General features: G+C 20.0%; 4 protein-coding genes across 7 annotated transcripts in view; 1 reads left to right on the top strand and 3 right to left on the bottom strand.

Moving 5' to 3' along the window:
• Nucleotides 1–132: 132 nt before the first annotated feature.
• Nucleotides 133–27,315, bottom strand: part of LOC127281383 (phosphorylated adapter RNA export protein) — a 264,174-nt gene continuing 236,991 nt past the window's right edge. The window contains exons 1-5 of one of the 3 annotated variants that reach the window (XM_051305078.1): nt 14,379–14,389; nt 6,926–7,007; nt 4,232–4,946; nt 720–998; nt 133–441 (exon numbers count right to left, since the gene is read on the bottom strand). In XM_051305078.1, the coding sequence (XP_051161035.1) occupies nt 182–441; nt 720–998; nt 4,232–4,946; nt 6,926–6,976 (1,305 nt within the window). In that variant the 5' untranslated portion in view covers nt 6,977–7,007; nt 14,379–14,389 and the 3' untranslated portion in view covers nt 133–181. Of the gene's footprint in view, nt 442–719; nt 999–4,231; nt 4,947–6,925; nt 7,116–14,378; nt 14,390–27,315 lie in introns of those variants that run through there. The other 2 variants (XM_051305077.1, XM_051305076.1) reach the window with 2 other exon arrangements.
• On the bottom strand, nt 8,097–11,558 carry LOC127281393 (exosome complex component RRP42). Its single transcript, XM_051305089.1, has 6 exons — nt 11,390–11,558; nt 10,363–10,559; nt 9,769–9,934; nt 9,234–9,428; nt 8,861–9,016; nt 8,097–8,253 (listed from the first exon to the last, which is right to left on the bottom strand). The coding sequence occupies exons 1-6, from the start codon at nt 11,444–11,446 to the stop codon at nt 8,149–8,151; spliced, it is 876 nt and encodes a 291-aa protein (XP_051161046.1). The 5' UTR covers nt 11,447–11,558; the 3' UTR covers nt 8,097–8,148.
• LOC127281388 (peroxisome assembly protein 12-like) lies at nt 11,615–15,112 on the top strand. The gene is made up of 6 exons (XM_051305084.1): nt 11,615–11,859; nt 12,127–12,235; nt 12,479–12,669; nt 13,568–13,936; nt 14,292–14,377; nt 14,798–15,112. Exons 1-6 carry the CDS (start codon nt 11,740–11,742, stop codon nt 14,907–14,909), a joined length of 987 nt encoding a protein of 328 aa, XP_051161041.1. The 5' UTR covers nt 11,615–11,739; the 3' UTR covers nt 14,910–15,112.
• LOC127281376 (merlin) lies at nt 15,404–27,172 on the bottom strand. 2 transcript variants are annotated; one of them, XM_051305065.1, is made up of 9 exons: nt 26,772–27,170; nt 26,256–26,385; nt 23,362–23,567; nt 22,751–22,978; nt 21,945–22,154; nt 21,736–21,842; nt 18,247–18,376; nt 16,305–16,640; nt 15,404–16,232 (listed from the first exon to the last, which is right to left on the bottom strand). In XM_051305065.1, the coding sequence occupies exons 1-9, from the start codon at nt 26,868–26,870 to the stop codon at nt 15,855–15,857; spliced, it is 1,824 nt and encodes a 607-aa protein (XP_051161022.1). In that variant the 5' UTR covers nt 26,871–27,170; the 3' UTR covers nt 15,404–15,854. The 2 variants fall into 2 exon arrangements, with proteins under 2 accessions (XP_051161022.1, XP_051161021.1); XM_051305064.1 differs by having other exon boundaries at nt 21,736–22,154; nt 26,772–27,172.

Here is a 27,315-nt window from a genome sequence, read left to right as displayed (position 1 = left end):
ATCAATTGAAAATTTGTTAATTAAAATAAACAATTTTTGTGTATAATTCAAAATTATCGAATTCTGCAAATTTTTTTAAGTGACGATACTTTTTAAAAAAGAAAACAAAAAAAATGTAAATTAATGCATGCGGAAAAAATAGGTGAGAAGAAAAAAAAAAAAAAAACAAGGAGAGCATTTTTTAAAATACTTCCATATTGTCGACGTCACCAATATCGAGAATATCTTCGTAATCAATTTCTTGTCTCCCCGGTGTTGGATGCTCCGAATGATCAGGATCATCGGTCACTGGACTTGGCGGTGGATTTGAAACCGTTCTCTCAGAATCCAATGGCGTACGATCCATTCCTTCGCCACGTCTCAATCTTGCCTCCTCTGCAATTTGTTTTGTCGAGAGTTCTGCTCTTGTCAATAGTGCCGGTAAATCTTTATCAGATCCATCTGAGAAAACAAAAAGTAATAAAATAATAAATAATAATAATAATAAAATAATATTTTCAAAATTATAAAATTAATTAATAGTCCAAAATTTTTATGGAACTAAAACATTATTTTATTTCCATAAAAATTATTAATTAAGAATAAAATTAAGAATTAATTTAAAAATTTTTTTAAGAATTTTTTTTTTTTTTCTTTTTTTTGGCTTTATTTCTGTTTGAAAATTAATTTTTCAAATTTTATCGAAAATAAATGATAATAATAATAATAATAATAATTACTCTCAAGACGTCGCATAAGTTCTTTTGTTTGTCGTCGCCTTTCATTTGCATCCTGTTGCTTTTTTTGTTTTTCAATTTCTTTTCTGTCAACATAAAAAATTTCTCTTATCTTTTCCTGGGGCAAATGATCATCATTTTTGACAAGATAAAGATAAACGCCACCTGCTGTTCGTCTACGTGATCCATTCATTATTAACATACCGCCTTCTTGTTCAATTTTTTTTGTTTTTTGAAAAAAATCAATAGCCTTCTCTTTGCCCAGAATGTCGACGATTCTTCCTAAAAAAAAAAAACAAAAAATGGTGAGAGAATTACAAAAAAAAAATGTTACGAACATTGACGTTAAAGTGTAAATATTTTCACGTTTAAAAAAATTTCAAAAAACAATTTTGAAAAATAAAATTCACATCATTTTTCTCCTGATTATTTAAAAAAACAAAAAAAACTATCTATTGTTAAATTTTGATTAACTTTTTGTTTTTTGGCACAACTATAGGAGCGTATGATTTATTCCATAAAAATGATTTTTCACATAAATTTTTATTTTACAAAATAGCATTTAACAGAGATTTTATTTTTTTAACGAATGCTCACTCAACGAAATTTACAAAAGTACCGAATTTTTATTTGACAGAATTTTTATTTTACAAAATTTCTCTTTAGCCAACTGTTTCTTGAAAAGAATTCTAATTTAATCTAATTTTTAATTTATTAGAATTTTCATTTAATATAGAATTTTAAGTAATTCGAATTTTTAAATCCAAGAACTTGGAATCAGCTTACTTATATAAAATATTTAGTATTTTAAAACAATAATTTTAATTAAAATCTCCAAAAATTCAATTATTTCTAAAAATATTAACTCGAAGTCTTCCAAATTTCAATTATTTATAAAATTTGTATCTAAAAATTTTTGATTAATTAATAATTTCAATTATTCAAAAATGCAATTAAATAAAATATTTTTTAATTAAAAATCCTCTAAAATTCAATTATAGTTTGAAACATTGTTAATAATATTCAGTAATTTTAATTTACTAAAATTTTAATTAAAAATCTTCAAAAATTCAATTATTTCTAAAAAATCTTAACTCGAACTCTTGCAAAATTCAATTATTTATAAAATTTGTATCTCAAAAATTTTTGCTTAATTAATAATTTCAATCCAATTATTTAAAAATTTAATTAAATAAAACATTTTTTAATTAAAAATTCTTTGGCTTTTGGACAAAATTAGTAGTAAAAAAGTATAAAAAAAAAGTAAAAAAAAGTGTGTCACTTCGAAGCCAGAAAATTTAAAAACAAATCTTTCGAAAATTATATGATTTAAAACAGTTTTCAATTGAAAATTTCCCTAAAATTCAATTATTGTCTAAAGTTTAAAAAAAAAAAAAAATTCACCAATTAAAAATGAAAGTTTCAATTAATAACCTCCTGAATTTTAATTATTATTATTTCTAAAAATTTTAACTCAAACTCTTCTAAAATACAATCACTATACTAAATTTTTTATTTAAAATTCCTTTTTTGAATAATTTAATTTTAATAATTTTCAATCAAAAATTTTCGAAAATTCATTTACTTAAAATATTTTCCAATTCATAATTCTTCAAAGTTTAATTATTGTTTAAAGCTCACAAAATATCTACAGAAATTAAAATTTACGAAAATTTTCATTAAAAATCTCTAAAAATTCAATTATTTTTAAAAATCTTAACTCGAACTCTTCCACAATTTAATTATTTCTAAAATTCTTTGCTAAATTAATTATTTCCAATAAATTTCATTCCAATTATTCAAAAATTCAATTAAATAAAACGTTTTTTAATTAAAAATTCTGCAAAATTCAATTACTATTTAAAATTTTGTTAATAATTTTCAGCAATTTTAATTTACTAAAATTTTAATTCAAAATCTCCTAAAATTCAATTATTATTAAAAATGTTGATTCAAATTTTTTGATGAAATAATTATTTCGAATAACTTTAATCAAAATCTTGGTATTTCAATTATTTAAAACATTTCTCAATTCAAAATACTTTAAAATTCAATTATTGTCTGAATTTCGGTTAAATTAGAATTATTTAAAAATAAAACAGTTGGATAAAGAGAAATTTTGTAAAATAAAAAATTCTGTGAAAAAATTTACCAAATTAAAAATTTTATTCAGTAAAAAATCGTTTAAGAAGAAATTATGTTAAATGCAATTTTTAAAAAATGAAAATTCGTGTAAAAAATAATTATATAAAGCGGCCAATAATAAATCATCAATTTTGCGAGCTTTTAGGAATCGAAAAAAAATTCGCTAATATTTAAAATTCTTGAATACTGTTATTTTATAAATTTTTTTTTTCGAAAAAAGTAGCATTTAGTGGCTTTTGGCCAAAAATTGGTAGTAAAAAAGTAGCTGTGTCGAAAAAAAGTATTAAAAAATTAAAAAAGTGTGTCACTTCGAAGCCTGATTTTAAAAATTTCATCATTCAAATTTCGCTTAAAAAAAAAAAAAAAAAAAAAAACACGAAATATTCAATTTCCAAAGCAAAATAATCAAATTTTGTTCCAAAGATATCTGAAAAAATATCGATTTTCATTTTATAAATGTATTTATATTTTAGTTATTATTAAATTATTATTTATTTTCTTATAAAAATTAGATAATAATAATAATAATAATAATAATTTCATAAAATAGTTTTAAAAATTTAGAAAATAATTAAATTTTCGTATAGACGTTTAAGAATTTTAAATAATTCAACATTATTGTTACTATTTACTATTATTTTGATATAATTAATAATATTAATATTATTATTATATTATTAATTATAATTTATATAATTAACAATAATGTCGAATTATTTAAAAATTCTTTTAATTAAACGTCTATAAAAAAATTTAATTATTTTCTAAATTATTAATAAAATTTTACGAAATTTTTAGTATTATTAAAAATTTTTATAATTAAAATATCTACGAAAATTCAATTATTTTAGAAAAAAATTTTACGAAATTTTGCAATTATTTAAAAATTCTTTTTTTATTAAAATATCTATGAAAATTGCAATTATTTTCAAAATTGTAATTCAAATTTCACGAAACTGTTTCCCCCCCCCCCCCAAAGAAAATTTAGATATTAAATTCTAGGAAAATTCAATTATTTTACCAAAATTTTACGAAATTTTGCAATTATTTAAAAATACTTTTTTACTTTATTTATTTTACTTTACTTTACTTTACTTAAAATATCTATGAAAATTGCAATTATTTTCAAAATTGTAATTAAATTTAATTGTAATAATTAATTAACATCATTTAAAAATATTTTAATATAATTAAACATTTTGTTTTGAAATTAAATGCAATTACAAGAATTTTAAGGTGAAAAAAAATTAAAAAATAAAATAATTATTCTGATTATTTTCATGTTAATAGCAATAAAAATAAAAATAATAAATAAATGAATGAATTAAAAGACATAGAGGGAAAAAAAGGAAAAAAAAGTTGATTCTTACTGATAAGAACATCCTTATGTTCCGAAAGTTTAGCAGCAATATCGGCAGCAACATCAGCATCACTTGATTCTAAATTAACATTAAGATCCGACATAACACGTGATGAACCTTTATGATCATCATCATCATCATCATCATCATCAACATTATTCGTATTATTTTGCCGTCTTTTTCCTAATCTCAATTTAACATTACGTCTCTCGGCATAATTTCGTTTATTCGTCAGTCTTGGCTCATTATTTCTTTCCTCGTCTGATGAATTATTATCATCATCATCATCATCATCATCATCGTCATCATTATTTAATTTTGATAATTCTTCACGTTTCTTTTTAAATGAATAACCTAATGTAAAATCATAACTTTCAACTGTTCGATCTGTATAATTATTTCTTGTCACTCCACATGAGACAAGATCCTCAGTTATTGATTCCTCTTGAACTTGCATATTCCAAATTTTAAATTTATCATTTTTATTTTTATTTCTACATAAATTATCAACTCGTTCGGTGCGCTTTGGTTTTATTTTGATTTTTGGTCGTTTTGTTTTTAAACGCGCTGTTGTATCAGAATCGGAATCGGAATCCGATGATTCCAATGTAACATCATCTGATTCATCATCGCTGTATTTCATTTTATTACCAATTTCATCACGTGATGATTGTATTGCATGTGGACGTTGAAGAACATTATAGGTACCAAATGCATCTTCCGGCTGTTAAAAATTAATTGTTATCATAATAATTATCTACAATTATCTTTAAATTAATAAAATTATATCTAAATAGTTTAATAAAAAAAAAAAAATTGAGAAAAATGTTTTAAAAAAACTAAATTAACAAAAAATAGATAAATAAATAGATAAAGATAATAATAATTATCTACAATTATCTTTAAATTAATAAAATTATATCTAAATAGTTTAATAAAAAAAAAAAATTAAGAAAAATGTTTTAAAAAAACTAAATTAATAAAAAAATTGTTAAATTACTATTAAAAAAATAAACTATTATTATTATTATTATTATTATTATAAAAGTTATAAAAATCATAATTATCTACAATTATCTCTAAATTAATAAAAAAAATTGTTAAATTACTATTAAAAAAAAATTATTATTATTATTATTATTATTATTATTATTATAATTATTTCAATTTTGTTTTTTTTTTCGATAATTTTTAACGATGTTCTATTTTTTCATTTATTAATATAATTTTTGGTTTAAAACCATTTTAATTTTATTTTAAAAAATTTGTTTATTTTTATTAGTGAACTGTTTTTTTTATTTTATAATGAGAAGCGTGAATAAGTTTTAAAATTATTTTTTTTAAATTTGACATTTTCTTTTAGTCGAATTTTTCTTTCTTCGTAATATTTAACAGAAATTTCGATTTTTTTTTAGGTTAGAAACAAAATTTTTACTTAAACAAATTTAGAGAATTTCTATATTAAAATTAAAATAATTTATATTTATTTTATTATTATTATTATTATTATTATTATTATAAAAGTTATAAAAATCATAATTATCTACAATTATCTCTAAATTAATAAAATTATATCTAAATAGTTTAATAAAAAAAAAAATTAAGAAAAAGGTTTTAAAAAAACTAAATTAATAAAAAAATTGTTAAATTACTATTAAAAAAATAAATTATTATTATTATTATTATTAATGTAATATAATTATTATAATAATAATTATAATATAATAATTAAAAATAAAAAAGCATGAATGAGCTCTTAAAGAATTTTTTGAATTTAAAAAATTTTTATAATAATAATAATAATAATAATAATAACTTATTTTTTTATTAATTTAGTTTTTTTAAAACCTTTTTCTTAATTTTTTTTTTTATTAAACTATTTAGATATAATTTTATTAATTTAGAGGTAATTGTAGTTAATTATGATTTTTATAACTTTTATAATAATAATAATAACAATAATAATAATAATAATAATAATAATAATAATAAAATAAATATAAATTATTTTAATTTTAATTGAAATTCTCTAAATTTGTTTAAGTAAAAATTTTGTTTCTAACCTAAAAAAAAAATCGAAATTTCTGTTAAATATTACGAAGAAAGAAAAAATTCGATTAAAAGAAAATGTCAAATTTAAAAAAAATAATTTTAAAACTTATTCACGCTTCTCATTATTATAAAATAAAAAACAGTTCACTAATAAAATAGACAGATTTTTAAATGAAAATTTTTTTAAACCAAAAATTAATAAATGAAAAAATAGAACATCGTTAAAAATTATCGAAAAAAAAAAAACAAAATTGAAATAATTATAATTATCTTCGCAAGCAAACGAATTTAGTCATTTTTTTCCGCATATATAAATATGATAAATATTTTGACAGCTATATTTAAAGACAAAAGAAAAAAAGACGACACAAGTTAAAAATTTTCATTAATATTAACGAAATTCTAAGTCATTACAATATTTTTGGAAAAGAATTATTGTGCAAAAAAAAAAAAAAAAATGCCAAAATTAATTGTTTATTGTTATAATTTTTTCAAATAAAATGAAAAAAAATTTTAATTATCGATTTTATATTACTAATAATCAAACCATCTACCATAATAATATAGAAGTAAAAACAATTAATTACAATCTATTTTTCTAAATTTTTTGAGGTTATGTTCGATTTCTGTCAAAAAAATTTTGGTACTGACCTCGTCGTCAAGAACTTCTCCATCCTCAAGATCCAAAGATTCTGCTTCCATAATTTAATAATAATTTCACTCAATGGAAATTAAAAGTAATTTTAACACTTTATTTCAGGTGAATTTAAAAAAAAAAATTGCACTAAGAGCTGAGAATTTTTTTTTTTTTTTTTTTAATGAAAATGACACAATCACAGCTACTACATATATATGTATACATATATATATATATTTAGCAAAATGCAGTAAAATGCAACTGGTTTGCAACGAACTCTCGCGTTAATAAAAAGCACTATTGTAGTTTAATTTTCAATTTGAAAAATATACATTTTCTTAGCAAAGAGAAATTATTTAATATTAAAGGGTTTTCATTTTTTTTAAAATTTCTTTAGGAAATAATTAGAAAAAGTAAAATTTCATTTTTTTTATCGCAATTTAGAAATGTAGTAGTTGTTTTAAGTAACTTGAAGTTGGCTGTATATCGAGAATTTCAAGTACCAACTTTGTAGAATAACTGGCGGGAAATTCAAATCATTACAAAAATAATTTTTTTCCCGTAAACAAAATTATAGAATTGAATAAATAATATTAAATATAAAAATTAATTATTCTAATTAAAATAATAATATTTCGAAAATTCGTAAAATTATATCTTAATTCAATTTTAATGGAAATTATTTAAATTTCTAAAGAAATTATAGAAAAAAAAATATATATTTTCTCTTCCAATTTTATAAATGTTCCTTGCAAAGAAAATTTGTATTTGCAGTTTATTTATTTATTTTTCATTTTTTGCTAAATAGTTTTTTTAAAAAAGATAAAATTTTATATTAAACAAAAAAATTTTTTTTCGCAATAACTTGAAATTGTCCACAATATTTAAATTACCAATTATTAGGGGAAAAAAAATAATTGGCGGGAAATTCAAATTATTTTTCAAATAATGCAAATTTGAAATATTTAAAAAAAACCAATTTTTTTTTGCAGACAAATATTAATAGAATAATTTTAATTATTTCTTAATGGAATAAAATGTGAAAATTTCTAAAAAAACAATTTTTTAATTGAACTTTTCAAAAATTTAGTTTCTTTTGAAATCGAAATTGAACTTTTTCTACACAAGTTGTTATAAAATTTATATATTTATAAAAAAAAGGAATATGGAAAGAAAAATATTACCTTTTTTTTTGGTATAAAAAGTAGTTTAATAATGATAGAAAAAAATTAAGAAATTATCGAAGAAATCCAAAAAATTGTTTTTTAGGTCCTAGTTTCTCTTCCCTCTTTAATTGTGAAATAACTGCTTCATTAAGTTTAATTCCAACTTTGGTTCCGATCTAATTAATCCAAACAAAGTGAAAAAAGAAATTTAAAAAATAACTAAAATTGAATTTAAATTTCAATTAAAATAAAATTTATTTATTTAATTTCTTTTCTTTTTTTTTTAAATTTCTCTAAAATGCAAATAAAATTAATCAATTTTGAATCTAATTTTAGAAATTGGAAAATAATTATCAAACAATTCATTTAAATAAGTAAAAAACTGTATGCAAATTACAGCTAATTAATTTAATTTCCATTTTAGAAATATTTTTAAATATTTAAAAATTTCTAATTAATCTAATTTTTTTTCAAAATTTCTCTAAAATTAATCATTTTAGAATCTAATTTTTTTGATTACAAAAATAATTAATTAGTATGCAAAAATATATCGAAAAAAATCTAGTATGCAAAAAAAATAATTGATTTAAATAAATAATTAAATAAATAAAAAGCTCTAAGCAATTTAGAACTTTTTGCAAATTTCTAATTAATCTAATTTCCTTTTTTTCAAATTTTTTCTATAAAAAAAAAATTAATCACTTTAGAAATCTAATTGTAGTAATTTGAAAAATAATTAATTATTATGAAAAATAATTGAAATAAATAAATAAATATTTTTACCTCTAAACATTTTCCCAAAGTTGTTGATAAAAGACTTCCGTATCCCATTTTTATTGTTGACGTTATTTTTCCATTGGGCATTACTGACATTATTATACTTGCCGCACTGCAAACTTCCTCTTGCGATGTGGGATCAACAATGCAATTATCTCCAATCTACGAATTTTGAGAAAAAGAACATTTTAATTTTGAATTAATTTCATTTTAATAAAATTTTAAAATATTTAAATTAATTTCATTTTAATTTAATTTAAATGAATTTAATTTTACAAAAATATTTTAATATTTACAATATATATTATTAAGTTATTAAATAGTTTAAATTTAAATTTTATTCGATTAGAATTTGTTTTTTCGAAAATAATAAATGTACCTTGCAAACAGTGACAAATAAGGGAAAATTCGTCACATCCAATTTAATACAATCATAAATATCATCTGATAAATGAATATCAGCCTCTGAGCCATCAATTGTTGCCGAAGTGACTTTAGGAATTTCTGTACAATTTAAAGCCGCTTTTACACCAACGCCAACAACGTCAAACAAATTTCCTCCACATTGAAGAATCTAAAAAAAAAAATTTCTTTAATTCTTTCTTTTGTTTTTTTTATTAGCATTTTTTATATAAATAAAAAAATTGTTTCTTGTTTTTTCTATAAATAAAAAAAATTCAACGATTTTCCAAATTTGTTTCCCCTCTATTTTTTTTTTTTAAACTTTATAATTTACTTTAAAAAAAAATTAAAAATTGTTTCTTGTTTTTTCTATAAAAAAATTGAAATTCAATCATTTGCAAATTTTTTTCCTCCCTCTAAATTTTTTTAGGAAAACTAATTTTATAAGTTATTTTATAAAAAAAAAAAAAAAAAAAATTTTTTAAATTGTTACCAAAAATAAAAAAAATTACCAAAACGTCGACAAACATTTTCCAACATTTTTTATGTGGCAAAATGGAGAGAAAATTTAAATCAAAAGTTTGTGGCGATTGATAAGCCCGCGATAGAGCACTGCTTATTTCATTTGCCAAATCGTCACCTCCTTTACCCTCAAAATCAGGCGTTGCATTTGCTGAGCTGAAAATAAAAATCTAATATAGCATAAATAAAAAAATTTTATTTCGCGTAATTCAAATTTTTTATTTTATAATTCAAATAAAAATTAATTTAAAACAAATAGTACTTTTTTTTTTTTTAAAGTAAATAAAATTTATTTGAAAGTAAATAAATATTTATCTACTACATTTTCTCTAGATGTACAATTTATTTAAAAAATAAATTATTTATTAAACAAACAAAATTTATTTAATTTTTTAATCATATAATTAAGTTTTTTATTGAAAAAGATTTATGGAAATAAATAATTTTAACACTTTTTTTTAAATGTAAATTATTTCAACAGAAAAAAAAGTATTTATTTCTATAATTCAAGCTAAAAAAAAAAATTTGTTTTAAAAAGAAATTTATTAAAAAATAATTTTTTGTAAAAATAATGAAATTAATACCAGTCGACGAAAAATTCAATTTTCCCCTCATAAGGCCTATCGGGAAATGGTGTATCAATTTCCATTTTAACTCCAACTAAAATATCACTATTACCCAAACGAACACGAGCCGAACCATTAACTTGTTCCATTAATTTTGTTTCTATTTCCAACATTCGATATTCTAATCGTGATCGTCCATCAATTCTCGAGTCCGACTGTTTAAAAAACAAAAAATAATATAAATTTTCGTAATTATAAAAAAAAAAACAAAAAAAAATATAAATTTTCGTAAGTATAAAAATAAAAAATAATATAAATTTTCGTAATTATAAAAAAAAATAATATAAAAATTTTCGTAATTATAAAAAAAACAAAAAATAATATAAATTTATGTAATTATAAAAAAAAACAAAAAATAATATAAATTTTCGTAATTATAAAAAAAAAAAAAAATAATAGGTATAAATTTTCGTAATTATAACAAAAAAATAATATAAATTTTCGTAATTATAAAAAAAATAATATAAATTTTCGTAAGTATAAAAATAAAAAATAATATAAATTTTCGTAATTATAAAAAAAAAAAATTTCTAAATTCTAAATAAAATTATTCAAAAATACAGAAAAAAAATTACAATTAGTACATTAATCATAAGAATACTAATTTGGACTTTATAATATATATATATATAAACAATTATTAAAAATAATGAAATTAATTTTATTTTTTTTTTATTTCGAAATTTATTCTAAAAGTTAAAAAGTGTAAAATATGGAAATAAATAATAAAATTAATTAATAATAAAAAAAAGTAAACGAAGGCGAAAAGTTTATAAAAACTTTGTATTAATAAGTATACAATGAAATAAATTATTATTATTATAATAAAAAATAATAAAATAATTGTTAGTATTTAAAAAATAATTATTAGTATTTAAAAATACGGAATAAGAAAAATGGTTTTTTAAATGAAAATCCATTTGTTTATATCATAATTTTAAGGTTATGTTCCCCAGGGGGAAACGAATGGAAAAATATAACTCACATCAACTCCATGAAGAATAAATGTTTTCTCAGCCACGCTCAAGGCAATTTCAGCCATAATTTGAAGAAATTTTTCAATATTCTACTTTAATTTCGTTTTTAATTTAGTTAATTATATATTTTTAATTCTTCCACTTTTTCGCCTCTTATATTTTTGTTAAAACCACGTGGTCATTACCATTGTTGCCAACCTATACGATAGTTGTCAATTTACTATATGACCAACTTCACACTTGTTTTATATTTTGTTGTTTTTTTTTTGACGTAAAAAGCACTTATTTTTATTTATGTAAAATAGTAATATATATTTAATATTTATAAATTCAATGAATATATAGAAAAACAATTACAATGGGAGAAAAAGGAGTACATTTAACAGGAACCTCTTATTCTAAACCGAGTATTTTTGAAATTGGTGCTCAAGATTTATTGTCATTATCCCTTGAACCTGCGTTCAATAAACTTCTTACTGTAAGTTAATTGTAATTTTATTTTGTAATTTTAAAAATAAAAGTATAAAAAGTAGCCTATTAGTGAAAATTTAATTTCTTGCTTGTAATTAACATATTTTTTTTGTTTTAAATTGCGCCACCAACATAACCTTAAAATAATGTTCTAATACCCGCGAAATTTAAATTTATTTATTTACTTATATTGAATAGAAATTTATTTTTATTTATATAAAAAAAAAATAATGTAAATATTTAAATTATTTTACGTGGAAAAAATTAATTTCAGGTTTTAGCAAATTTATATCCAGCAAAATTTGGCACTTTTCTCAGATGGAAAGACGAAACTTTTATGTTGTTAAACGGTGCTTTACAACATTATTACCTCTGTCGTCACAGTTAGTTACAAATATTTTTTTTAATTTCAATAATTATTTTCCTATTTTATATTTTTTATTTCCTAATTTTTTAATTTTTTTTTTAATTGTGCAAATATTAATAATAATATAATTATAATAATAAAATAATAATAATAAGTCTAATAATTTTTTAAATAAATAATAAAAAATAAAGAAAATAAATAAATAATTAATTATAATTAGTTAATTATTATACAAATAATAAAGAAAATAATTTTTCAGGCGCTTCGTTTTCTGAAAAATTTTATGGACTGAAAAGAGTTTCTTTAAAAAATTCCAATACAATTACTAAATTAAGTAAAAATCAAAAGCAAGCTTCTTTAATTTTATTAATTCTTTTTCCATATTTAAATAAAAAACTCGATGCTTTGAGAAAAAAATATTCCCTTGAATTATCTAGTCCCAATTGTCCAGTAAGTAACAAAAATTCTTCTATTATTTAAAAATAACAATAATTATTAAATAATAATTGCAAAGAAAAAAAATTTCTACGATCTGGATAAATAATTTGTTTTTGTTATTATAATTTATAATAAAATTATTTTTATCCAGAACGTGGGAAATTTTTTTTTTTTTTTTTGTAATTATTATTAATCGATGGAAAAACTTTAAGTATTTTAAAAAATAATTATTAGTTATTATTTTAATAAACAGTAATTATTAAAAAATTATTATTCAGAATTATTATTAATAATTGCTAAATAATAATTATTGAAAAATTATTATTGAGAAATATTATTAATAATTACTAAATAATAATTATTACCGAATTATTATTGAGAAATATTATTAATAATTATTAAATAACAATTATTCAAAAATTTTGATTAATAATTACTAAATAATTATTAAGAAATTATTATTAATAATTACTAATATAATAATTGTTATCAAATTATTATTATTAAGAATTATTAATAATTATAATAATTTTTTAATAGGTAATTATTATTTAGTAATTATTATTAATAAAATTTTTTAATAATTTCTAAATAATAATTATTACCGAATTATTATTGAGAAATATTATTAATAATTACTAAATAATAATTATTGAAAAATTTTTATTAAAAATTATTAAATAACAATTATTCAAAAATTATGATTAATAATTACTAAATAATTATTAAGAAATTATTATTAATAATTACTAATATAATAATTGTTATCAAATTATTATTAAGAATTATTAATAATGATAATAATTTTTTAATAATTATTATTTAGTAATTATTATTAATAAAATTTTTTAATAATTTCTAAATAAATAATTATTGAAAATTTCTTATGTTTTTTTTTGTTTTTAAACAGAAATTAAAAAGAAGGCTAATAACAGTTTTCATTAGCATTTACTATATCTGTGATACGATAAGAGAAATTTTAAAATTTCAAAATTTATTACTATACACCGCTGGAAAATCAAAGTATACATCGCCATTTTTGAAAATTTTCGATATAACATTATCCTATTCATTTATGAATCCCTCGATTATTATTACGGATCTTTTTTATAAAATCAAAAAAGGTACATTTACATTAAAAGACGGTGGTACAATACTTGAGGAGGTTGCCGTAAAATCATTGGAAATAGCGGCATTTATTTTTCGTTTTCTACAATATTGGGATAAGGAAAATTATGATAAAAGTTTAATTGCTCTTCCAACACCAGCTGCGCCGCCAGTAAGTGTTTTTTTTTAAAAAAGAAAAATTAAATTTCCCACTTTATTGTAAATTTTAATTTTTTAAATTATTTTACTTTCCCATTTATTAATTCAATTTTTAATATTAAAGATAATTAATTTTGAAGAAAATTGAATTTAATTATTTTTTTAAATTGGATATAATTTTGAGAACGAAAAAAAAAAAATTCAAATATATTAGTTTTAATTAACAAAAACAATTTAATTATATTTTTAATCGAATTTAATTTTGTAGATTGAAAAAAAAATTATTTAAATATAGAAAACATTTTTTTTTTTCAAATTTCATCAAGAAAAATGAAATTTTGTTTTTTAAATTGTAAATAAATTTTCAGATTACAGAAAAGGCAAAACAATTTCAAGGACTTTGTCCAATTTGTAAAAAACCATTTCGCACACGAACTGCAGTTGCTACTTCGGGGTAAGTAATTTTTTTTTCTCTCTTTCGTTTTGATAAAAAAGGAAATTTTTTTTTAGTATTTTAATTGCTAAATTATAAATTAGTTTTAATTTAGTAAATTATAATTTTGTTTTAATTTACTAAATTATAATTTAGTTCTAATTTCGTAATTTATAATTGAGTTTTAATTTACTAAATTATAATTTAGTTCTAATTTCGTAATTTATAATTGAGTTTTAATTTACTAAATTATAATTTAGTTCAAATTTCGTAATTTAAAATTTAGTTTTAATTCAATAAATTATAATTTAGCAAAATTAAAACAAAATTATAATTATTATTTATTTTAGGAGGGGTATTTTGAGGAAATTTTTTCCCATTTTTTTTTTTTTTCGTGTCAATACACAAATGTAACATGTAAATTTGTTTTTATTTCTTCAGATACATCTTTTGTTACCTATGCATTTTACCAGTAATACAAAGGTATGGAAAATGTCCTATTACAAATTATCCAGCTATCGAGGACGATTTGATTCGCCTCTATGAGCAGTAAAATTTTATATATATATATATTTATATTTATATATAACTTAAAAATTACCTACATTTTGTAAAAGGAATAAAAAATAGAATTTCTTGCTCTGTTTTCTTTTCTTTTCTTTTTTCACTATTTTAAAAGAAAAATTGATCATATTTTTTGTAATAAAACTCAGTTTAAAAATCAGTTTAAAAAATAAAAAAATTTGTGAAATCTTATTTTCTAATTTAAAATTTTTTTTACCCAACAGCGACTCCAATTTAATTTAGAATAAAATTTGTTAGGTCAAAAAGTATTTTTTTTTTTAAATTTATCAGTCAATTTCCATTCAACAAATTAAAAAATTCCCCTTTTTGTAATTTTCGCAATTTTTTTCTAATTTTACAAAATTTTTTTTATTTCAGTGTAAAAATAATTTATCCGATTTTTTTTTTTTTTTATCTCGACACGTGCGAGTATTTGCTTTTAAAAAAATATTATTACTAAAAAAAAAAATGTAAAACTACTAATGACTTTTCGTATTAAACTTACAAACTGCTATTGTACAATTTATTATCGCATTTTGAGAATATGGCGAGCTTAATTATCGTACAGCTAAAAAAAAACTACAGTAATAATAAAATTATCAAATATCGAAATTCGTTAATCGTTCATCTTATAATAAATTTTTCAATCAATGATTTTAAATTGACATTTGTAATTTTCTAACAAAAGTATAGAAAAAAACAAAAATTATTCAAAGGCACTATTTGGCTCGGAATTGTGCAAAAAAGCGGCTTAAAAAAAAAATTAAAATAAAAACGATTTTTAAAAAAAATAAAATTTTCTAGTTAATTTGTTTTGATAAAAATTTCAATTTTTGATAGAATTTTCATTTTGCGTTAAATTCTAAACGATTTACTATAAGAAGCAAGAGGCGGAAAAAAAAAAAAAAAAGGGAACTTACGAATTGTTTTTTAATCAAAGTTCCTCGAAAAAGGCAACTCTCGCTTTAGTTGAACCTGACTTGACTTTTTTCAATGTACTATATTTATTTTCGCCAAGTCTCACTTGTTCCTCGTGCAATTGATCCAATTCACATTGTTTCTCGCCAACTTTCATTACCTCAATTTCAGAGCGTAATTCCTTTAATTGTTCCTGTAAATTTTTACTCTTCTCCCAATAATCGACGCGTTCTTTTTCAATTTCAATTGACAATTGATCGACATCACCGTCGGCAATTAAATCATACGATGTTAATTCAGGTGACAATGGCTCAGCATCCAAATGTAATGTTTGTAAATCAGCTTGCAAATCCGATGGTAATACTTGTGTCGATGGAAAAATATTCGACACCGGCTGCAAAAAAAAGAAAAAGAAAATTTTAATAATAAATTAATTTAGAATGGAAAAAAAAAAAAAATTACTCACGGTTATTGCATTTGCGTATGCATTTCTGCTGAGAAATTCGAGTAATTTTTCCTTTGCCTCCTTCTCGGCGATTCGAGCGCGAAGTAATTCGTCTTTGAGTTTTTCCGCCTCGACGGCACGTCTCTCGGACTCTTGTACCAATCTCTCGGTGAGTAATTCCGCCTCTCTTGTCTTTCTCTCAAGATGAACTTTCTCCTCTTCTGTTTTCATATTATTCAGTCTAATTCGCGTTATCTCCTGCTCAGCCTCCGAGGCCTTTTGACTAAGGAGCATTGCCTCCTCTTCAGCAACACGACTTTTCTCTGCTAACAAGTCTGCCGTTTCTTCAGACCTTCTCTACTCAAAAAAAAAAAAAAAAATACAAAACAAAAATGTTCAATTAAATTAATTACACAATTATACCTAAATTATTATTATATTTTATTGGATTATTTACAAAAATTTTTCTTCTCTTTTTGCGAAAAATGCAAAAAGAATTTTTTTTATAGTAGGGTCAACCGGGGTAAATCCGAACGCTTTTAGTAAGTTTTAACAATAACATAAGTTTTTTCTTTAAAAAAAAATACTTCCGGTATTCTGGTGCATGAAGTTGTTACTTTACTTCCATAGAACAATTTTATGGGGTAGAAAAAATTTTTGATAAATTACAATCGCAGGAAACTTAGCGTTCGTATTTACCTCGATACTTTGCAACTTTCCTAAAATATGGGGGTAAATACGAACGCCACTGTATTTCAGAAAAATCTTAGGGAAAATAAATTTAAAGTATTGCAATTGTTAAACTTATATAAAAACTCAAAAAAAATACGATAATAAACATATTATGTAATAATGCATCATATATAAATACAAAAATCAAACAGGTTGAAAATTAAAATGCATTACACAATTAAAACCTTCAATAACTTTATCAAATCATAACGGATTTTTGCAAAACATGCTACAGAAAGTATTTTGGAGTGATTGAATGTAAATACAAAAATAAAAGTGAAATTTTTTAAATTCAAAATGGCGTACTTTCCTAAAACTTATTTTTAAAAATGATCAAATTTGCTAACCCTGAAACCCCCCGAGTAACAATTTTCGAGCGAATCCAATGAATTTTTTAATTCTCGTCCGCCATTTTGAATTTTGAAAAACTGACTTCAAATTGGTAATTAGCGACCCCAAAAACCGTAGAATACCAAATTTTATTAAGATCCTGAAAAACTTTTTTCAACAAACCATTTGGCAAAAAAAGTGAAACACTCCTTCGAGAGAACAGAGATTAAGTTTCTGCTTATTAATTACTAACGAGGATACGTATAGAAAGAAAAACTTTTTTCTATGTACTTTTATAATGTTAAAATAATAGTGTAATCAAATAAAAACAATTTTGTGTGGCTTTGATGTAAAAAAAAATTATTAAAAATACCGTTCGGATTTACCCCAGTTTTCCAATTTTCTTGGGTAAATACGAACGGTCTGATATTATTAATAAAATTTTACAGAAGGCAAAAATCAAATATAGTTTCTGTTCTAGTATTCATAACAAACAATTATAAATAATAAAATGAATTTTTAGCTTCTTTTTCTTCAAATACGAGACAAAATACTGAAAGAGTGTCATCTTTGATTTTCAATCTTTTTTGCAATACTTGTTATCTTTGTTTATGCTGTTGCTAATTAACAAACAAAAAATGGGATAATACTTAGAATCTCTTCAAGAGGATCTGAGGTAAAAATTCTCATATCGAACTTATTTTTAAAAATTTTAATTAAGCTGAAATAATTAGCGTTCGGATTTACCCCCCGTTCGGATTTACCCCGACTGACCCTATTTACTGAATAATGAGAAAATCATTTAAAAATTTATTTGTAAATAATATTTAGAAGAAAAAAAAAAGAAGTTTTAAATGAAAATTATTTATTTTTAAATAATTAAAATATTTACGAAACTTACGAGAGCTTCGTTTGCAAGTCGAATTTCTTCTTGATACTGCAAAAGACGCTGTTCCATCGCAGCTTTTTCCCTCTCTGCAGCTTCCCTCAATTGTTTCTCGCGGGCCAATTTATTCCTTTCGATTTGCCTCCTGACATAAAAATAATCACACATTCTTGTTTATAGATTTGCACTAATTAAATGCTATTCAAAAAAAAAATAAATAAATATCTTTGCATGCTTTTTTTTAATTAAAATTGTAGAAAAATATTAAGAAATATAAAATAAAAATATTAATTTATAATAATCAGACCTCGGATTATACGACTATTTCGACTATTTCCGAATTTTTTTTTTTAAATACGACTTTTTTCGACTTGTTTTAATAAAATGCGACTATTTTGAAATTTTTTTTGGAATTTTAAAAAAAAATTTTTTTAATAAAATATATTTTTTTTAGTATAAAATGCAGATCTTCTTCATATTTTTTTTATTTCAATTTTTCTGCAATTACTTAACAAATTTTTAACTAAAATTCTTCACTAAATTAATTATTTTTAATAATTTTAATGAAATTCATAACAAATTCAATTATTTCAAAATTTTATTTCAATTAAAATTTTTATGAAATTTAACAATTTGTTTATCATTTTAAAAAAATATCAAATAAAATAACCAAAAAAATTTTAATTCAAAATAATAAATCAAATAAAATTCAATTATTTTCAAAAATTTCAATTCAACATCAACTAAAATTCAAATATTACCTAAAATTTCAATTCAAAATCAAAGAAAATTCCATTATTTTTAAAATTTTCATTTTGAAATCATTTAAAATTCAATTATTTTCCATATTTTCAATTTAAAATCAAATAAAATTCAATTATTATCCAAAATTTCAATTCAAAATCAATTAAAATTCAATAATTATCCAAAATTTCATTTCAAAATTAATTATTATCAAAATTTTCTATCAAAAATAAACTAAAATTAAATTATTACCAAAAATTTCAATTGAAATTCAAAGAAAATTCAATTATTTTCAAAATTTTCAATTCAAAATCAAAGAAAATTCAATTATTTTCCAAAATTTCAATTCAAAATCAAAGAAAATTCAATAATTATCCAAAATTTCAATTCAATATTAATTATCAAAAATCAACTAAAATTAAATTATTATCCAAAATTTCAATTCAAAATAAACTAAAATCTAATTATTTTCCAAATTTTCAATTTGAAATCAAATAAAATTTAATTATTTTCAAAATTTTCAATTTAAAATCAATTAAAATTCAATAATTATCCAAAATTTTAATTCAAAATTAATTATCAAAATTTTATATCAAAAATCAACTATAATTAAATTATTATCCAAAATTTTAATTGAGATTCAATGATTTTCCAAAATTTCAATTCAAAATCAAAGAAAATTCAATAATTTTCAAAATTTTCAATTCAAAATAAACTAAAATCTAATTATTTTCCAAATTTTCAATTTGAAATCAAATAATATTCAATTATTTTCCTAAATTTCAATTCAAAATCAATTAAAATTCCATTATTTTTAGAATTTTTAAATCAAAATTAACTAAAATTAAATTATTTTCCAAATTTTAAATTTGAAATCAAATAAATTTCAATTATTATCCAAAATTTCAATTCAAAATCAAAGAAAATTCAATAATTTTCAAAATTTTCAATTCAAAATAAACTAAAATCTAATTATTTTCCAAATTTTCAATTTGAAATCAAATAAAATTCAATTATTTTCCTAAATTTCAATTCAAAATCAATTAAAATTCCATTATTTTTAGAATTTTTAAATCAAAATTAACTAAAATTAAATTATTTTCCAAATTTTAAATTTTAAATCAAATAAATTTCAATTATTACCCAAAATTTCAATTCAAAATCAAAGAAAATTCAATAATTTTCAAAATTTTCAATTCAAAATAAACTAAAATCTAATTATTTTCCAAATTTTCAATTTGAAATCAAATAAAATTCAATTATTTTCCTAAATTTCAATTCAAAATCAATTAAAATTCATTTAATTACATTACATTAATTACATTTAAAAAGTGTTATCTGAAATTATTTGATAAATTATTTTTACTTCTGTAAAATTTAATTATTGTCTGAAAATTAACAAAATCTTTTAAAATTCAATTATTTCTAAAAATTTCAGCTTTAACTATTCCAAAAGTATTATTTTTAAAAAAAAAAAATTTATTTAAAAATCTGTAATGTATTTTTGTTAAAATAAAAAAAATCGACTTTTTTTGGAATATAAATCGACTAAAACGACTTTTTTTGTGCCTTTAAGTCGATCCAAGGCCTGAATAATAATAATATAAGTACTGCGGGCTATTGTGTTAAATTAATAAATAAATAAATAAATAATAATATAAATAATGATATAAATAATATAAAATAATATAAATAATAATATAAATAATAATAAAAAAAAATAAATAACGTAAAAATAATTTTAAAAAAAAATGTAAAAAAAAGAAACTAAAACCTATTTTTTAATTTGTCTTATTTTCTGAAAAGAAAACAAAAAATTTTTTTTAAAAATAATTTCCCGAATAAATTCCGTTGTCAGTATTTTTTTTTTTTTTTTTTTGAATTAAATTAAAAATTTTATTTTTCAATATAATTTTAATTTCGAAAGTATTTTAAGCTTTTTTTCGAAAATTATTTTCTTCTTTTTCATTTAAAAATTTTAAATACACATGCAAAAATCGATTTCTCACTGTGAAATAGGAAAAAAAAAAAAAAAGTGAAAAACATTTGGCTTACCTGATCAGATTTTTTGTCGACATCGAAAATAGAAGTAAACTCTAAATAAAAAATCTATTTCGAAAATAATAATTTTTTTGAATCATGCTAGGGGAAATGGGGGGGACGAGAAAATAGTTTAAAAAATCTCATTCAAAAATTAATAAGCTTCTTCCTTCTTTTTTTTGAGTCCAAGAAAGATTTTATTTTTCAATTTTTTTTAATTTTCCAAACTACAAATTGAATTCAAAAAGTAAATTTTTGAAAAAGCAATTATAATTTTTTTTTTTTAATAATAAAATCTTTCTTCAACAAATCAAATTTCACTTTTAACCATTCTTTTTATTCCGCATCAAATAAAATGGGGCGCATAATTTTTCCATAAAAATTAATAAATAAATTCATAAATTTTGTACAAAATTCCATCAAATCGAAAAATTTTGCAACAAAAATAATAATAAAATAATAATAATAATAATAATAATAGTAAAATAATTATTTCTAATAAAATTCTTTATAATTCTAATTATGAATTTCTAATTTTTATCGAATAATCATGCGCCTGCAATAAAATATTTTATCAAAAAAACACACACACACAGAAATAATTGTAATATATTTCCTTCTCTCTCTCTCTTACGAAAAATAGTAAAATACACAGCAAACGGGAAAAAGAGAGAAAAAATAATAAATCAATGAAATTAAAAATAAAAAAAAAAATTTTACCTTGATTTTTCTTCCTTTGCCTGGGCCTTCATCTGCTGGACCTCCATTGAATCGGGCTTCCTTCTCCGCATAAATAGATCATGATTTCCAATGCACAGGTCCAGAATCTTAACAAATAATATTCGAGCAGCTTTGTCACTAATACGTTCCTCCAATCCTAAAACTACAATTCCCTTCACCCAGCTGGCAACATCAGATTTTTTCTTTACCAATTTATTCATCCGAACTTTCTGCGAGAAGAAGACAAAATTTGGCGATGACTTCTCCACTGGTTTGATCACAAACTTCTTGTCATCAAAGCTTATATGCCGGATCTCGGACCACGTGAACGTTGTCTTTGGCGTCAGCTTATTTTCCTTCTCGTAAATATTTAGTCCCAATGCCGTCACACCCAGCCAAAGGTCCGTCTCCTTCTTATTCTGTCAATTGAAATTTTTATTTAATTAAAAAATGTTGATGTTCTTTTTTTTACCGGGGATGATAAAAATTATAATTTTTGTAAAAAAATTTGTGAAAAATGAGTCAAAAAAAAATATTAATAAAATTTGTAAACTCTTGGATTTATTGAAAAATTTTAATTGATTTAACAGTAAAATTATTCAAATTTCAAATTAAATAAAAATATATAATTGTTTTTAATTTCAATTTATCAAAAATTTTCAATATTTATTAAAAAATAATGTTTTTTATTTTATTTTTTATATTAAAAATTATCCTAATTTCAATTGATTTAAGTTTTAAATTATCCGAATTTACAACTATTCGAATTTTAATTGATTGGTGTTGAAATTATTCGAATTTCAATTTGTTAAAAAATTTTAATTGATTTATGTTACAAAATTATTCGAATTTTAATTGTTTTTTTTTCAAAAATTTTAATACAATTTTTTATTAATTTAAGTTTTAATTTAATTTAATTCAAATCAAATTATGAAATTTGATATATTTAAATGAATAAAATCATTTTTAAATAATAGAAAAAAAGAGGAAGGAAATAATAAATTTAATTACTTACGCTAATTGGAAAATAATTAACTCCATACATATCGAGGTCCTGTGCAATTTTCAAATATTCCATTTCAGCTTCGTCGCGTGACATTCCCCGATGATCGGCGTACCAAATTTTTATACGATCCTCCCACATTTCCGGTGTCATTTGATATTGATCAATAACACGTTGCGGTAAAAGATCTTCGCTAGCCAACATTCCTGGACGATGTGAGACTTCATCATAGTCTCCGTACTTAAAAAAAAAAAGAAATCAAACATTTATTTAAATATAAAGACAAAAAAAATTAAATTCATTTAAAAATAAAGATACAAAAAAAATATTAAACAATAAAAAAATGGTAAATAGAATAGAAATTTATTTATTGTTACTACATATTTTATGTTTTAAAACGAAAATAAAAATTAAATAATAAATTAAAAACAAAAATTTAATATAAAGAGAAAAAATAAATCTAAACAATAAAAAATAGAAATTAGAGCTACAATGATTAAATAAAAAAAAAAAATTTTTAATCTGTAAAAAATAAGAAAAATCAAATTTAAATTAAATCGGATTCTTTTGATTTAGAAAAATAAAAATTATGATTTTTATTAATTTTATTAAAAATTAATCACCTTGGCTTGAACCGCGTAAGAAGCAAGTAAAACAGAAGCTTCCGGTGGACAATAAATGTCCATTGAAAGAATTGCTTGTTTAACCTGAAGATAGAATAAATGTTGAGTTACTTCCTGTACAAGTTCCTCGGCAACATCCTCCGGATAAAATTTCGCCAGGAACATAAATGGCGTTGTTGGCTGTTGCGATATTCCTTGATCTTGCACTAAATTACAATATTAATTAATATTTTTTTTTATTTTTTTTTTAAATTAATAATTTTAATATTAGATTTATTTTCTCCATTCTGTACTTATAATATAATTTTCATAATAAATAAATAAATTAAAGTAAATAATTTTAATAATTAAATTGTAAGAAAAATAGTTACAACAACAATAAAAACAACAATATTATTATTAATAATAATAATAATAATAATAATAATTTATGTTATGATAATAAAAACTATTTATTAACATAAATCTCTGCAATTTTATTCCTTCTAAAGATTGAACTTTTTACATTTATATAAAAATAATAATAAAAATAAAATAATAATAATAAATTCAATAAATTTAATTATAAATAAAAATAATTTACTAATTGAAAGGAATTAAATTAAATTCTCGGATTAAAAAAAAAGCCTCGGATTATACGACTTTTTCCGACTTTTTTCAAAAATACGACTTTTATCGACTTATTTTAATAAAATGCGACATTTTTATTTACATTTGAAAAAAATGTAAATAAAATACATTTTTTTAGTATAAAATGTAGATCTTCTTCAGATCTTCTTCAATTCAATTATTTAACAAATTTTGAACTAAAATGATTCTTCACTAAATTAATTATTATTAATAATTTTAATGAAATACATCACAAATTCAATTATATCAAAATTATTTTTCAATTAAAATTTTTATGAAATTTAACAATTGTTTATAATTTAAAAAAAAATATCACAATAAAATTGAATTATTTTTTGAAAAATTTCAATTCAAAATAAACTAAAATTCAATTATTACCCGAAATTTTAATTCAAAATCAATTAAAATTCAATACCTAATTATCCAAAATTTTCAATTTAAAATTTAATTATTTACCAAGTTTTCAATTTAAAATGAAATAAAATTCAATTATTTTCTAAAATTTCTATTCAAAATTAATTATCCAAATTTTCAATCAAAAATGAACTTAAATTAAATTATTATCAAAAATTTCAATTAAAATTCAATTATTTCCCAAAATTTTCAATTCAAAATGAACAGAAATTCAATTATTTTCCAAATTTAAAATCAAATAAAATTCAATAATTTTCCAAAATTTCAATTCAAAATTAATTATTATCAAATTATTCAATCAAAAATTAACTAAAATTTAATTATTGTCCAAAATTTCAATTGAATTTCAATTATTTTTAAAGTTTTTAATTCAAAATCAAAGAAAATTCAATTATTTTCAAAATTTTCAATTCAAAATTAAATAATATCAAAGTTTTTAATTCAAAATTAAATATTATCAAAATTTTCAATAAAAAATCAACTATAATTAAATTATTGTCCAAAATTTCAATTCGAAATCAAATAAAATTCAATTATTTTCCAAAATTTCAATTCGAAATCAAATAAAATTCAATTATTTTTCAAAATTTCAATTCAAAATCAAAGAAAATTCAATTATTTTCCAAATTTTCAATTCAAAATCAAATAAAATTCAATTATTACCCAAAATTTTCAATTTTAAATTAAATAAAATGTAATTATTTTCAAAATTTTCAATTCAAAATTAATTATTATCAAAATTTTTAGTCAAAAATCAAATAAAATTGAATTATTATCCACAATTTCAATTAAAATTCAATTATTTTCAAAAATTTGAATTTAAAAGATTCTAAAATTTTCCATCGAAAATTTTTTAAAATTTAATTAATTTTAATTTAATTTAATATCATTTCATAAAAATGATTTTCAAATTATTGTATTTTGTCCGCATTTTCTAATAAATTTTTAGTGAAATCATCTAAAATTTTAATTACAAAACACTTAAAGTTTCAATTAATTTCAAAAATCTCAATTTCAAATCTTTCAAAAATTCAATTAAATTTAAAAAATGTTTTCCAAAAATTGTTTTGATAAATTATTTTTAGTTCTGTAAAATTTAATAATCGTTTGAAAATTAACAATATCTTTTGAAATTTAATTATTTCTAAAAATTTCAACTTTAACCCTTCGAAAAGGATTATTATTTAAAAAAAAATTTTTATTTAAAAATATGTAAAATATTTTTGTTAAAATAAAAAACAAATCCACTTTTTTTTGGAACATAAATCAACTAAAACGATTTTTTTGTGTCTTTAAGTTGATACGAGGCCTGTTTTTTTTATAATTAATATTTAATAGGTATTCGTTGGCCCCTGGTACCTTAAAAATTAATTTTTAAAAATAAATTTTTTTCAAATTACTATCTTGTACGAAATTTCCTGGCGCATCTTTTTTCTCATCAAAAATTTTTTGTATTTGTATACAATTTTTGAATGAATATACAACTTTAAAAAAAATTTCGTTGGTAAACGTTGTGTACTTCAGCTTCGTGAATTGAATTTTCGAATTTGGAATTTTAAAGAAACTTATTCCGAAATTTGGAAACACAATTATAAAACTTTGGCAAAAATGAGAAAAAGAATTGTCAAAATTTGACACGTCATAAGATTACTATTCAAAAAAACACGTGAAATCAGAAGAGGCCAACTTCAAGTTAGGACAGAAGGACAGACCAAGCATTTTATTATTATATATAATATTAATAGAAATAATATTTAATTAAAGTTACTTAAAAAATTAATTTTTTATTAAAATATATGAATAATTATTTTGTTTTTAGTAAATTAAAAGTAAATAAATGAAAAATTTACCTTTTTTGTCGAGTTTCAGCCATGATATAAATCCTTTCGCGTCTTCGTATTGCAATCCAAAATACCAAGTCTCTCTTAGTCCAATTGTACGACAAACCAAATCGAATAAATCCCGTCCTGTTGCCCTCCACTAAAAAAAGACAAAATTAATTTATTTATTAATCCATTAAGAAACCGAAAAAAAAAATTGCAAATAAAACGAAAATAAAAAATTATCCTAAAGCATAAAAAAGAAGGAAAATTATTTCTCACGAATAAATATTATATAAAAATTATCCCTATATAGAATATACTTTTCGCATAAAAAAAAACAGAGATTAACAAACAATGATGTCATCCAATAAACATTCTTCACGAAGAACAATACCGCGAAAAAAAAATTTTATCAATTTTTTTTTTTCTCCAAAAAAACAAAGAAATGAAAAAGCTTTTTTTAATCGTGTAAAAATATACAAAAATATTGAAAAAAAATGTACGCATTTAATACAAAATATCCATTATATATATAAAACTAACCTCCAAATTGAATTCCAATTCTGCATCGAGAGTACAAACTTTAACTGGAAAAGATTTTCCATTCTTTTTCCTGCGAAATGGTGGCATTTTATTTTTCATTTTTCTGATAATTGTCCATTACGTCGAAAAACTTGTATAAATAACATTATACATTATTTATATATATATACGAGAAGAAAAACTCAAAAGTCTAAAAATAGTCATTTGACTCTTGCAAAATATAAGCACGATCTTCACGATAAATATATATATATATATATAAATAATTTTTTTTTATTTCTTCTTTTATTTCACATTATTGTTATTTAATAGAGATTAATTAATTTCGCAAAATTAACACTATTGAACAAATAAACACACTCTCATTTCATTATACAAAAAAGCTTCAACTATTTCGGGAGTATATGGTTGCCTATTGTCAGGCGTGACTACACTCATTCCCTTTATTTTTAGAGCTCTATCTAAATTGGTATATACTTATAATTAAATTTATTAATTTATAATTTATAAATATTCTTCTTTCATTTACTTTTTTTTTATAAAC

The sequence above is a fragment of the Leptopilina boulardi genome, unplaced genomic scaffold, assembly GCF_019393585.1.
Source record: "Leptopilina boulardi isolate dan_hultmark-lab unplaced genomic scaffold, ZJU_Lbou_2.1 LbouV2_266, whole genome shotgun sequence".
NCBI classification, from domain to species: Eukaryota; Metazoa; Arthropoda; class Insecta; order Hymenoptera; family Figitidae; genus Leptopilina; species Leptopilina boulardi.
Note: the sequence above shows the minus strand (reverse complement) of the source record. Positions and strands in the feature narration are given on the sequence as shown.

What these genes read in the sequence shown, in the direction of transcription:
- LOC127281393 (XM_051305089.1), bottom strand. Translation starts at nt 11,446, where the DNA reads ATGGCTGAAATTGCCTTGAGCGTGGCTGAGAAAACATTTATTCTTCAT. An exon ending in ATTGAATTTTTCGTCGACTG is followed by an intron (nt 9,935 to 10,362) that starts GTATTAATTTCA and finishes TTTTATTTTCAG; the next exon opens with CTCAGCAAATGCAACGCCTG. An exon ending in CTTTGGGAAAATGTTTAGAG is followed by an intron (nt 8,254 to 8,860) that starts GTAAAAATATTT and finishes TGGATTAATTAG; the next exon opens with ATCGGAACCAAAGTTGGAAT.
- LOC127281388 (XM_051305084.1), top strand. Translation starts at nt 11,740, where the DNA reads ATGGGAGAAAAAGGAGTACATTTAACAGGAACCTCTTATTCTAAACCG. An exon ending in CGTTCAATAAACTTCTTACT is followed by an intron (nt 11,860 to 12,126) that starts GTAAGTTAATTG and finishes AATTAATTTCAG; the next exon opens with GTTTTAGCAAATTTATATCC. An exon ending in TTATTACCTCTGTCGTCACA is followed by an intron (nt 12,236 to 12,478) that starts GTTAGTTACAAA and finishes ATAATTTTTCAG; the next exon opens with GCGCTTCGTTTTCTGAAAAA.
- LOC127281376 (XM_051305064.1), bottom strand. Translation starts at nt 26,870, where the DNA reads ATGAAAAATAAAATGCCACCATTTCGCAGGAAAAAGAATGGAAAATCT. An exon ending in GCAAAGGAAGAAAAATCAAG is followed by an intron (nt 18,377 to 21,735) that starts GTAAAATTTTTT and finishes TTTTTATGTCAG; the next exon opens with GAGGCAAATCGAAAGGAATA. An exon ending in GACTTGCAAACGAAGCTCTC is followed by an intron (nt 16,641 to 18,246) that starts GTAAGTTTCGTA and finishes TTTTTTGAGTAG; the next exon opens with AGAAGGTCTGAAGAAACGGC.